The sequence below is a fragment of the Sinohyriopsis cumingii genome, chromosome 6 (genome assembly GCF_028554795.1).
Source record: "Sinohyriopsis cumingii isolate HCF-2022 chromosome 6, ASM2855479v2, whole genome shotgun sequence".
In the NCBI taxonomy this organism is placed as follows: Eukaryota; Metazoa; Mollusca; class Bivalvia; order Unionida; family Unionidae; genus Sinohyriopsis; species Sinohyriopsis cumingii.
The window spans coordinates 147631462-147645872 of record NC_142966.1 but is presented as its reverse complement, the minus strand read 5'-3'; the positions used below and the strand labels follow the sequence as shown (position 1 = coordinate 147645872).

The 14411-nt window shown below is 34.9% G+C and overlaps 1 protein-coding gene across 2 annotated transcripts in view; it reads right to left on the bottom strand.

Annotated features, from left to right (window-relative positions):
- Positions 1 to 14411, bottom strand: part of LOC149798226 (apoptosis-inducing factor 1, mitochondrial-like) — a 93012-nt gene that overhangs the window by 31740 nt on the left and 46861 nt on the right. For both annotated transcript variants that reach the window (XR_016421987.1, XM_089963338.1), the window contains exons 7-10: positions 9441 to 9531; positions 7006 to 7090; positions 4517 to 4593; positions 2245 to 2353 (exon numbers count right to left, since the gene is read on the bottom strand). Coding sequence is in view for 1 of the 2 variants with exons in the window: in XM_089963338.1 (XP_089819464.1) it covers positions 2245 to 2353; positions 4517 to 4593; positions 7006 to 7090; positions 9441 to 9531 (362 nt within the window). In the remaining variant the exon portion in view is untranslated. The remainder of the gene's footprint in view (positions 1 to 2244; positions 2354 to 4516; positions 4594 to 7005; positions 7091 to 9440; positions 9532 to 14411) is intronic.

The window sequence follows — 14411 nt, the reverse complement described above, 5'->3', positions numbered from 1 at the left end:
TCCCATGAACTTGCATCAGATCACCTCTGCATTATATACCATCTTGACATATCAGTCCCTAACCCTCCACCTTTATCTGCTACTATGAGAAACTTCCATATGAAAAATAGAACCAAACTAATGCACGACATCCAAGCAAACCTAACAACTTGCTTACCTCCTACAGCTTAACAACATGATAACTGCCTGCATTCACTGCTTGACAAACATGCCCCAGCAACCAAGTGCAGAGTATCAATTCAAAAGTGTTCTCCATGGTATAGCAGTGTTAGTGACCAGCTTCGCACTGCTAAAAGAGACCGCCGTCAAGCTGAGAGGCTTCAGCTTTCCACCAGACTCATTATTCATAAGCAAATCTATGAAGCTGCTAAGAAGAACATCACAAACATAGTCCTAGCAGTGAAATCAGCCCACTACAGTACTAAGATCATGGAAAATTCCAGCTGCAAAGAGCTCTTCAAGATTACTAACAAGCTAATGTCAAGGAACAAATCTACACACTTCCAACTACCTTCTCTGCAGTTGACCTTCCGGACCTGTTTGCAAATTTCTTCTGTGACAAAGGACAAACCATTAGAGATAAGCTTGACAACACAATTTCAATTGACTCACCTTCACCATACAGTTGTGATACAGAATTTCATCAGCAAGTGTTAGCAGCATTTGAACCTGTCTCTGGATTTAGTACATACAATCCTAATGAAGAGCACACTAAAGTCATGTGAACTTGATCCAATTCCAACATCACTGCTGTTCGAGTGCTTAGATCCAATATTGCCTTCACTAACTGATGTTATTAATACCTCTCTCTCATCCAGGGAATTCCCATCATTTTTCAAAACTGCCATTGTAAAGCCTCTGCTGAAGAAACCAACACTTGACCATAATGATTTAAAGAACTACCACCCAGTTTCTAATCTCACATTCGCATAATTATCTTAGAAAAAGCTGTTCTATCTCAACTTGTATCCTATATGAATTCAAATAGTCTTTTTAGCAATGTACAGTCTGCATATCAACCTTGCCACAGTACTGAAACTACTCTTCTAGAAGTAGTTAATGACTTTCTCTCTGCTTTGGATAGTAGAAAGATTACAGTCCTCACCTTGATTTGTCTGCAGCATTTCACACAAAAGACCATGATAAATTACTTCACCGTCTCCAGCATGTATTGGCATTCATTATACAGCCTTACTGTGGTTCAAGTCCTACTTGATCAACAGGACATAAATTTTGTCTGCAAATGGAATATCCTCTGGTCCAAATGATCTATGTTGTGGTGTTCCACAGGGGTCTGTTCTTGGACCTGTTCTCTCTTCATTCTATACACTCAGCCGCTCTCAAGTGTAAAAAAATTAACATCCAGTGTCTCACCGATTATACGCTGATAACACCCTAATATATAAATCTAGCCACCCAACCATCCAAGGTGTAGAGAGGTGCATTTTTCATGTGAAATCATGGATGACATGTAACAAGCTGCAGATGAATGTTGATAAAACTGAAGCCATTCTGATCACAACAAAAAGATTTCCTCATTCACATCCTTTACCTCAAACAATAAATATCAGCAACACCAACATTAAATTCACACAGTCAGTACAAAGCCTAGGTATTACTCTTGACAGTACTCTCACACTGCACCAACATGTAATGAACATATGCAAGGCTGTAAAGTCAATTTATCTTCTTGTAATGTGATAAACCAGTCCCCTAACCTGTTTTTAATCTGGGGTTCATATAATTTTTTAATATATAATACAAGGGATGACAATTTCCAATTTCTCCTGCATTCTATTTAAGATCTGACACCAATGTTTCAAGCTACAAGTCACTGTAATAGTTTCACACCAAAGTTCAGCTCAGAGATTCAACATTTTGGACAACAAAGTTGGCCCAAACGAATAGCAGTCAATTTTCTAATCAAGGTTTCCTTCAAATATTCCACCCCATTTTTCACATTTGGACATTTAGGCCTAGGTCAGGTTGTGGGATCATAGTAATTACATATAAAAACTTTGGAATTTGTTGCCACCATGCAGTAGCAGCATATGGTAGTCGCTTACCAACAGGTCTAGCAAATTTAAACAATGTTATATCAACTCATACCTGCATGAAATCAATAGGAAAATGACCTCATTATTATAATTCTATATCATGTGCTTCATTTAAACTATTATTCCTAAGGTGTGCATTTTTTCAAAAAGCTTTATGATTCATATTCAAAACAATGGGTTGTCTCACCCCTGTTTCCAAGGGCAACTGCCAATTCGCTTCCAAGGAAACCACCTCCAATAACAGTAACTGTCTTGGCCTCTTGGCTGACCTTGTACAATCTTTGGAAATCATCAATCTGAAATAATTAACAAAACAAACATAATTTTATTTTTTTAAATTAATTTTAAATTACTATGACTGTTTAGAATTTTTTACTTAACTATATCATCCAGGTAGCAATATTTAAATTGTTTATTTTCTATTTCCGTATTTGTGGGTTTGTTTCAAGAAGGCATGATCAAAGTGCCTGCTCAATGTTTGAATGACCACTTATCCATACAGATACTAATAACTGGGATCAAACCTGAGATTGCAGAGGTGCAGAATATACTGGCTAATTTGCAGTACCCACAAAGCTGCTAAGCACAATATTTTGAACAAGCCTGTCATGAATGGTATGCAAGATACAACAAATGAACCACTAACTGTTTTGAAAACAGCAAGATCAACTTACTGTTTATAATTGTATACTTTGATGTAGGACTATAGTGCTGAACACAAAAGAAATTTCTTTAGGGCTATTGAGGGTAATACTTGGGTACATCATTTTGGAAAATAAAATTAATATATAACAGTAAACTGCTGCATTATTCTGAAATATTTCCTATTGGAACAGGGGCCAATTATAGGACCTTGGAAAGCCTATACAAGAATACTTCAAAGGGACTGACAGGAATCCAAGACCATTTCTTAACTACTGACAGCTGAAACCATCTTTGATATTCTTTAGCAGTACATAGATTTTCTAGATGGACACAGTCATGGCCATATTGGATGTAAAATCAGCTATATTTTAATACAGGACCAATAAAACATCATAAGAAGTCTTTTTTTGGCTGAAAAACCTTTAACTATAGCGTTTTAACCAACAAGATATTAAAGGAAAATCTTTTTGTAAAAATCCCATGTTGATAAGCCTTCATTTAGGTTGAATAGCTATAGTGTTTTGAGGGAGTAAAACTGATTTTGACTGTACAATACTGACTTGCGATTATGGCACTGCTATATATTTTTTCTGCTGCTAGTCCTAGGTTCCAGGACATTATTCCATACTAGTAACTGGAAGTCTATAACAAAAAACAACAGAACTGCAGTCTGATACCTTGACAATCAGAATATCTATTGTGGAGTAAGACTGAAGGACATCAGAAAAAGAACAGATGAGGGCATTTTACAATAAAGGCAAGAGTGATAGCAAACTTGTTCTAGTGTACAAATGGATGATGGACTGCAGACAACTGGCCAACCCATACCATACACTCTTCTGATAACTGACCAACAGAGGAAAAACTGTGCACAAAAATGTAAAAATCTTGTCAAATGCTTTGTCAGCAAAAAAATTTTGACCAAATTTCCCTTATAATATTAAAAAGAATTAATAATTCCATGCTTGGAATTAGTCTGGTAAATCAAACCCCTAAATCTGTATTGATACTAACAGATGATATGTAGGTTAGATGTTTATTAAAATGTTTAATTTTGCTGCATGCATTCTGGAACACACCAACATACAATTTGGAGACCTACTGGTATTTGGTAATAGCCATATCTAGCATGAAATTCAAAATGGGCACAGGATAAAGGTTGTGCAATTCCATGTGGATTTACAAGTTGCCAAACACAGGATTTTATCCAGAAATAGTACGTAGATATCACTGAAAGAACCCTTCAGCTGATAATATCTCATCAGCCGTGAGAAAAAATGGTAAGTGTAGATAATGTACAGCAATGTCTGATAATAAAACTGTCTGCAGATTTGTTAAGGTTTTAATGAATAGGTAATATCAGCCCCTAAACTGCCAGTTAGTGGCAATATAGGTGTCAATAAATGCGTAGGTCTGATTTAATGCCTTTTATGGAATGGAAAAAGACAGGTGATTTGAGCTTTTATGGAGTTATTGTCAAGAGCAAGTGTTTAATTCATTGTTGATAAAAGGACATATTTTTTGCAATTTACATTAGGAAAAAATCCTTCAAAGTTGTGAAAATTGAAACATTGAAAAGTGTTGAATATTTCTCTCCAGAATTTCTATGCATTTTTGTTCTGGGTTGGACAGATGCACATGTTACAAAGGAGAGAGAGAGAGAGAGAGAGAGATATGATGGGATGGTGGGCTCCTGAATATCACTTCCAGCTATAGCATTAACACAAATCACACTTAAAATTTCATAAACTGAATATACCACAACAGTAAAAGTCTAAGTGTTTTATCATGACCGTAGATGTTAATCTACTCACTGTTCTAAATAAAATCGTTCTGTCTGCTATTTCTTCACCTGCATTTTCCACCACCTTTAAATTCTTGGGTCTTCCACCTGTAAGTAACATAAGCATATTAAGGTTTATCAATGAAAAAGATAGGTAGGCATTTATTATTCAATTACCGTTCTTCAAATGTCACAAACTGCAATGCTATGGTAAATGTGTGTAAATGTTTTTGAAGAGAAATATAATGTGAAGTAATTTACTTACTTCATATCAAAGTCTGGTTAATAACCTCCAAAAGTTGATCACAAATGATGTAAAATTACAATGAAACCTGTGAATAATGACTGTTCAGGGGACCACACAAATGCAGTCTGTATATCAGGTCATCTTTTTATACAGGTAAGACCCATTTCATTGGAGACAGAGAGAGAGAGAGAGAGAGAGAGAGAGTAAAATAAAAGAAAATAAGTATTCAGATAGTAATTTGGTGCAAACATTCAAATTTATTAACAAGGTGATGGAATATGTCACTTACAGGCAATTAATTTAGATGAGTAGTAAAGCTGACCTTCAAATCCTACAAGTCACTGGTTACTATACACAGTACATGATGGTCCATGTGACTGAAAATATAGTGGCTGCTGGTCACACAGAGCAGTCAGATGTTATTTTCAAATAAACTTTATAGAAAATTTTGAGGCGACTAAAAAATGGTGGAGGCTGCTAGCCACTATATTTGTATATGCAGTAGATTCAAGTCAAACAATTATTAAAATAGAAATACAAACTGCAGGACAGATGGTCAGAACAAGTCCTACATAATGTTGTCTATAGACAGACAAACAATGTATTTCTTCTTATATATAAAATTTAAACCACTGACTAAATACATGCAATAAAGAGAATAATCACATGTACCAGGAGTACATACCTGTATGTCATGAATTACATAATTACATGTACCAGGGGTACATACCAGTAATGAATAAATAAAACAATCACATGTACCAGGGGTACATACCAGTAAGGAATAAATAACATAATCACACATACCAGGAGTACATACCCGTATGTCATGAATTACACAATTACATGTACCAGGGGTTTATACCAGTAAGGAATAAATAACATAATCACACATACCAGGAGTACATACCTATATATCATGAATTACATAATCACATGTAATACGGGTACATACCAGTAACGAATAAATAACACAATCACATGTACCAGGGGTACATACCAGTAAGGAATAAATAACACAATCACATTTATCAGGAGTACATACCTGTATGTCATGAATTACATAATTACAAAATATGAACAATGTCACAAATATTAGGTTAGAAAAATAATTACAATATTATTTTTGTTTACAATCTAATTTACAAAATATGAACAATGTCACAGTTACTAGATTCGAAAACACTTCAAAAAAAAAAGAAAATAACATGTCTTAGTGTTGTAGTATAAAGTTATATAGTCAAATAATGACCAATGCCAGTTAGATAATCCATCAATGGAATCATTCTATAAGTAGACACAATGATCTGCATTCTGTAAGTAGACACGATGATCTGCATCTTTTGTTCTGCTGAACATATTTCTTCTTTGAAGTTTCTGGCTGAAACATTCCGGACTTTTAGCATTCAATTTCTTTTTCACATGGTCTCACTCTAGGCAGAAGTGCTTGATCAACTTAAAAAGAGAACGGTGATTGCAATCAACTGTTTGTTGCAATGCCCTACGTCAACCTTTCACAGAGTCGTTTGTACAATGTTGACTATCATCGATGCGACCATGCACATTCAACACATCGATGGTGAAGAGAGGATTAGCTCTGCAAATTCTTCCCCACCTTTCTATATAAGTATCCCCCCCAACAGTCCATGAGTTGTGTCATTTCTTCTGGACAAGCCTCCATCAAAACTTCAAATGCAGTATGAACATCACATGTAGGCAAGCAGTATCTTTACCCTAATCCTCATTGTCCTGGACCTCTTTCTTGCAGCATCTCCAGGATGTACTCCCATCAGCATTTTTTTTCCTTGCGATATCTGTAACCATCAACCAACAAACTAGCCTTGCCTTTCTGTGAATTGTTCTTCTCCTTGTTTAACTTGTGTTAAAAAACTGGTAGTTTTAAATGCTAATTAACCTATAGATTTCATGATCTGACTTCTAATAAGTAATTAAAAGGTTTCATATAAGATATAACATCTGTTGTTCTCATCTCAGTTGAAGTATTTACAATTTCCAAGTAGCCTAATTAATGGTCATGTATGTAAGTGTATTGCTCTTGTGATGGAACTCTCCTGTCAGGGTGAAACTGATTGTGCTCTTTTTTGTCATGTGTTCTCTTGTTGGCACACCACATAATTAATTGTAATGAATAAATAACCTAATTACATGCACTAGGAGTACATACCTGTATGTAATGAATAACATGATTACTTACCAGGAGTAAAGACCAGTATATAATAAATAAAATAATGACATGTACCAGGTGTACATACCTGTTGCAATTAGACACTTATCATAAGTAATTTCTGAACCATCATCAAGATGAACTTTCTTTGCCATGGCATCTAAATAAATAACCTGCAAGGGATGAGAAAATAATTCGTGAAACTGTTAAAGAAAATAATTACAAAGTAATTAATTAAACATTTAATGAAACCGTGCATTAATGCCTATGATTTACAGAAAAAAAGAGATATTCAAGGCCAATAAAACCCAGAAATTCTAGAACTTGTTCTACTTGACAAGTAATAGTTTCTGCATTAATGTACATTCCCAAAAACATGAGATATCATTCTTAGTAAATCTAGATTTTAAAATGGATACATCAGTTAGAACCACTTCACACACTATACAATTTCTGAAACCCTTTTTCCATATATACTATTATAAGTACATGCAGCTTCATCAAAAAGAACATAAGCATTGATTGCGGGCACATTCATGCATGCATGCATGCGTCGGTGTGTGTGTGTGGTATGATATAATAATGCAAATATTATAATTAAATATAGGTAGCTTCATCTGAGACAACATGATTTAATTAAATAACACAAATATATATCAGATCATACAATATTAATGTAACGCCTCTTTCTCTATATGCTTAATATTCTTGGGAAACAATGTAACAATCTTCATAATTGAGGACTTGTTGATATGATTACTATGAAAAAGGCCACACAAAAGATGAAAGACCTTGTTATAACAAGGATTTTACATCATTTGCTGTGACTAAGGACCACCACAATGTTGATATGTACAGTGGATCAGCAAAAGAAAGTCACAAATGGGACCATACAGTTTTGTGAAGAAATAAAAAGAAGAAGAAAAAAAAAAGAACAGGAAGCAGATTCATTTAACGGTCAACTGTAGCAAATAAGATTTGTCTTGTCATTGTCTATATTCCCAAGTTCTGCAGCAAAATATTTGACAAAACTAAAAGTTCCTCGAAGGAATTAATTCTCGAATGTCCCAAAGAATTCCAGAAATTCAAGATAAGACCATTTCATCTTGTTTTTTTAACTGCAGAGTGTTGAAACCATCTCCAATATGCCTGTGCAATAAGATTTTCAAATCAGCCACTTTTGGTGGCCATACTGGATGTAAGATAGACACCATTTTCATTAGGGTATACTATACATAATTAACATCAATTTGACAAAACCCATTGGCAATCCATTCAAGAGCAGCAGGTATAACAAGATTTCCAATATCCCCATCATGACAGCCATACTTAATATAAGACTGACACCACGTGAATTTTTTAGGACCAACTAGGTATCGCAAAAGGTCTTTTGGCGAAAACACTATGTTGGTCTGACCATCAATACTGGAGGAATATCAACAATAATATTTTCAAGATGGTCACCATGGTGGTAATAAGGTGGACATAATTTGTGTCCGATTGACAACGTTTTCATTTAAAACCATCTACATATCATAAGAAGTCTTCTGATGAAAACCCAATGTCAGTATTACCTTCCATCTTGGATTAGCAGTACTGGATGTCACACTGGCATTATTATTTTCTCTTAAGACAAACCATAAGCACCATAAGAAGTTATGCTGATACAACTTTCTGTTCAGGATTAGTGATACAATTTTCAAGATGGCTGCTGTGGTGGCAATATTGATGATCCAAGTGGTACCACATTAAGGTAGGACCAACTAGACATCTTAGAAAGTCTGTTAGTGAAAACCCTATGTTGATCTGACCATCAATTTAGGAGTAGTGATAAGATTTGCAAGCTGACCACTCTGATGGCCATATTAGCAGAAACATTTTCATTTAGAACCAACAAGATGCTGGAATGAGTATGTGTGTAATAGCTTCATGACAATCCTCTAATAACAAATCTGTGCTAACAGATGACAAACAGATGAAGGAACATGGAAGACAGAGAATATGCCATCCCATAAGCTCTCCTGGCCTACGAGCTAAAAATTCACATTTATTCTGCAATGAAAAGTACTGGTAGTTATCCATTACTGCCAAAGAAAAGTATCCTAATATTTTCTGAATCTTCACATGTGTCTCTTCTGACTACAAAAAGATGCTAAAGTTATGATGAGTACTTTATGAAATACATGTTCATGACAAGTAGTCTTTGAAATGAAACAAACGACCAATCCCAACACTATTGTTCCCATCTTTGGTTCCAATTAACAAGGCCAACATATTGATGAATTAGCTAAGAATGGAGGAAATCTAGACATGATAATGATTCTATTACTGAGGCATTATGGTTAATAAATTTGGTGTTGATAAGACAACTCTATATCAAGAAATAAAAAACCCAAACAAACCCAGAAGAACTACTTTAAACTGCATAAAAGAAGCCCTGAACATACTTGACAAGGGATTGAAGCAAGGGTCTCATTGGTGCAAAGCAAGTTGCTTACCATGTTAAAGGTTTCCTGAACTTACCCTTCTACCATGAAGTATACCCACACCACCCTTGTCCAAATGAGGTAGTTTCTTGGGGTCCACAAAGAAGGCATTGGAGGCATGGAAAACACTGAAAAATAGAAATGACATTTGTGACATGTTCATTTCTTTTATTGCAAAGATTTTAAAATATGCTTTCCAGCTTAAAGCATAATCAAAATAGTCTGAATTATAATTTCCAATTTTGTTTCTATCCAACCAGCACCACCACCCCATTAAAATCCTCCAACCAATTAGTAGCTTGTCTTTGAGTTTTCAGGCTTGAAGCATACACTGTTTGTTCCTATAATTTTGTGGCTGAATCTCAAAGTAAGGCATAACCATGCTTAATTTGGAAGCCATAACAGCTATTCCTGGCATGCTTACCCCAAAGATGGCAACCATTATGGATAAACAAACATTGTAACACTAAAAGAATTTACCACTTATTATGATATGCCTATTACTTCTATTAAAATTATTGATTCAAATATTAAATGTCATTTTATTCTTCATTTAAATGTAGATTGTATTTCACATTTGCTGACTGCACCCCATTTCATGATAACGTGCATCTAGAGAACAGTAAATCTCCTCACATCTACCAAGCCAGCAGCTTACACCTTTCATAACAAATACTTAAGAGGGCCTAGAGTAACCAAGTGGTCAAAAGCACACACTGTTATGGATCACTGCCATCTCACCTCTGTCTGCATGGGTTAGGAGTCTCAAGATTGGCTAATGTGGGTACATGGGAAAGCTTGCCAGTAGTTTTTCATGGGATGGTGGTTCTTTCCGGGATTTTCCCGGGTTCTTCCTCTACCATTTATACCGGCTGCCATGTATAGCCTATCTCTTGTGCTGAAAAATGGCGTTAAACCCTACAACAACAAAAACAACAAATACTTAAAATAATTTTATGCAGAGTTGAATATGCAATAAAATGACCGATATAAAGTGTGTGATAAGGATTTTTAATGTAGCTTTCAAAATGTTTAGATCATATTGCTATGATGTCTGCAGTGTGGCAGGTTATAGTCATGTCTAGCACTGGGGCATCATGCCGCAGATCTGTAGCATGATGTCCCACCTAGTCACATTATCCTGACACCAGTATGACCAGTCCTAACACCAACTTCTTAATGAGGAGCGCCTAGTGAGGCAGCTGTTAGTACCATTTTTGTAAGTCTTTGGTATGACTTGGCCAGGGTTCAAACCCATGACCTCCTGCTCTGAGGCAGATGCTCTAACCACTAGGCCACAAGTGTAGTCGGCTGATATAAAGGGTAAAATTTTGACAAAACAAAACACTGAAAAGTCCTTGCCTTGTGGACTTTGATCACAAAACAAAATTAGTTATGTTCATAACTGAACTAATTTATTAAACAAATGTTTAAACTTTTCATTTGATTTTCCAGTAATTAATTTATTAAAAACTGTTTAAATGTTTCATTTGATTTACTAGTAATCACTTGAACTATATTTTATCAAAGTTTAATTTTTATAAAATTGTTTCTTTGGTTTCTATTCTGAATATATGAATATAACTTTGACAATTAAAAAGATAGGTGTTGCTGCTGGTGAGACAGTATACAATTTGTTCATTTACTATGAAGTCCCCCTCTTGAACGACCACCCCCAATCAGCGGCCACCCACTCCTTACGGCCAGAATCCATTGACACCAGTTTGTGTTCAAAAGTACCCTTCACGAAAGGCCACCCGGCTAATGCGACCAGCGTATTAGTGCAATAATATAAAATTTACCCCTCACCAAGTTGGGGGGAAAAAGTATATTTTTTTAAATAAATAAACACAAAATGAAATTTGTGCAAATACGCAAATAACAGAATAAAATAAAATCTTTAATTGACTTGCCTTTGTAAAGTTAACAAAAGCATGCTTTTACTCATATACTATAGTATTAGCACAACCTCCCATTTGTTTGTACCCCCTACCAATTTTACAAATGAAAAGCATCAAAGATATAACAAAATGCACAAAACTTAGTCATTTCATTCACTGATTTATAATTTCTAACCTTACTGGTGGCAAAGGGTCACTAACACTGTCAAATTATTGGCATTTCAATGCAAACGGAAAGCACCCAATGCAAACCACCAAACAGACAGCTTGCTGTCCATTTCTGGTTCTTAGAATAGTCTATTTCAGTAAATACTATTGTCTGCATCTAATATTTTCAATGTCTAGTTTTAATATTTCAAAAACAAACTGAACAAAGTAATATGAAGAACTCTTTTATATATGTTTTCAAAGATGTATAAATACAAACTTTATGGAATTACTGAGATGTTCAAGGATGGTGAAATACTGTTTTACTTAATTACACTCCTATCAGCTTTAATTATCTACAATGTAACCTTGGTACATGTATTCCAATCAGTTTTAATTAACTACAACGTAACCTGGTACTCCTACCAGTTGTAATGAACTACAATGTAACCTTGGTACTCCAATCAGTTTTAATTAACTACAATGTGACCTTGGTACTCCAATCAGTTTTAATTAATTACAATGTAACCTTGGTACGTCCATCAGTTTTAATTAATTGCAATGTGACCTTGGTACACCTATCAGTTTTAATTAATTGCAATGTAACCTTGGTAATCCTACCAGTTTTAATTAACTACAATGTAGCCTGATACTCCTGTCAGTACTAAGTAACTACAATGTAACCTTGGTACTTCTATCAGTTTTAAGTAATTGCAATGCTCAAGGTTCCCACGCTTTTCTAAATATAAATTTCCAGGTCTTTTCCAGGTTTTTTCCAGGATGAAATTAGTTTTTTCAAGGTTAACATGTGACCATTACTGAATGGAATTGAAAAACATTTTGGATTATAAAACATGCATTTTCCGAATCTGAAGACGCTTCTCTTCCAAGACTCTCCAAAACATATATGTCAGAAAAGATGATCATGTACAAAACCACAAAAAGAGTCATATGAAACAAATCTGACTATGTTCCTATATATTGGCATTTAAAGCCATTTCAACATACAGAATACAAATTCTAACTTTACTTTGCTGACCTGCATTATGTTGCTACGTGGAAACAACATAATGAGCATAAATTATTTTGTTTTCTTTCAAATCTTTAATTCCAAAGAATTCTAGACCAATATATGTGCCTGTTATGCAAAGTAAACATTTCCTATCACAGTATAAAAAACAAAAATGCAAAGTATTAGAATCTTATCTTGTAACGAAAAAAGTTTAACGATGAATTTAAGTGTGCTAATAAAATCTTAGACAACATTTTTCAACCAACCTAAACTCCTTAAGACAATTTGGTACAAAATTCCATCTTTTAAAGACATTTACTAAAGGGTTGATTTAAATTTTGACGAAAGACATTCGGGGCCGCGAGTGGCCAAGTGGTCTAAAGCGCTCTCCGTTACGAATCACTGCCATCTCACCTCTGTCTGCGTGGGTTCGAGTCTCGAATTAGCCAATGTGGGTATGTGAGAAAGCTTGCCAGTAGCTTCTCATGGGTCGGTGGTTCTTTCCAGGGTTTTCCGGGTTCTTCCTCCACCATTAATACTGGCCGCCATGTATAGCCTATCGTGTGATGAAAAAAGGTGTTAAACCCTAAAACAACAACAACAACAACAACAAAAGACGTTCAAAATTAGATACTGTCGTATAAACAAGGACTGAATTTTCTGTAAAATCAACTTGTCTTCTTGTAGTTCAATAAAACAGTCCCAAAACATGTATTGATACGTGGACTCTATTCGTTTCTTAATATATAACAAAAGGGATGACAATTTCCCATTTCACCTGCATTCTACTTAAAATCTGAAACCAATGCTTCAAGCTACATGTCACTGTATAATAGTTGTGCACCAAAGTTCAGCTGAGAGATTCAAAATTTTTCTAATCTAGCTTTCCTCCAAATATTCCAACCCCATTTGGACATTTAGGATGGAGTGTGGGTTCAGAGCAAATACATATAAAAAAATTTGGAATCTGCTGCCACCGCATGATAGCTTACCAGCAGGTCTCGCAAATTTAAACTGTTATATCGACTAAAACCTGCATGAAATCGATAGGAAATTATTTATTTTCTCAAAAATGGCAAGTATTATAATTGTCATGTCTTTAATCCGCTGACAAACTAGACAAAACTCGGCATATATGAAACCTGACCCAGTACTTGCCATTTGTATTAATAGTCACATGACTTACAACTCTCAAACAACAACACTGGAAGTCCAATAGTCACGTGATATCAACAATAAACTCATTTATAATGTCATTGTACAAAATTTCAATTATATTAAATGAAAGTCTGATACCTTTTGTAAAAACCAGAAAGAATATATAATTCTCAACATATTTATTTTGATAACTACAAGAAACTTGGCCAGTCTGATTCATCAAGCAGACTAGTCTGGTTCCCTGCTTCATATGCTCCCTGAGTGAGACCACATGTCAACATGGTAGTCACGTGATACAACAAAACTCCAAGTTGGTCTCGGAATAAATATAGAGAATTTTGTGCTCTTTCATTTTCTATTTTTATTACAACCAGTATATGACTTTCATTTAATATTTTTTTCTACAACATTTGAAAATGACGCCTGTGAGATTCTGTGTGCTAGTGTGACTGGCAATCGAGATCACTAGTACCAGCTCAAATTTCATCAGTGCATTAGTTTTATCTTCTTTCAGCAGATTAAAGACTTAACAATTTTAATACTCACAATTTCTTAGAAAATAAATAATTTTTATATTGATTTCATGCAAGCATAACTAGGTTTAACAACGTTTATGTTTGCTACCCCATCCGCAAAGCGGCTATGCTTTAATGCCACCATGTTGGCCTCTTGTGATGCTAGACTGGTTTTCATACCTTCCATATAAAAAATATACAGATATTAAACTGTCCGTGAAACAAAAAGTCTACCAAATGAATCTGAGCGTTTGGATTGTCTCAACAAATATATT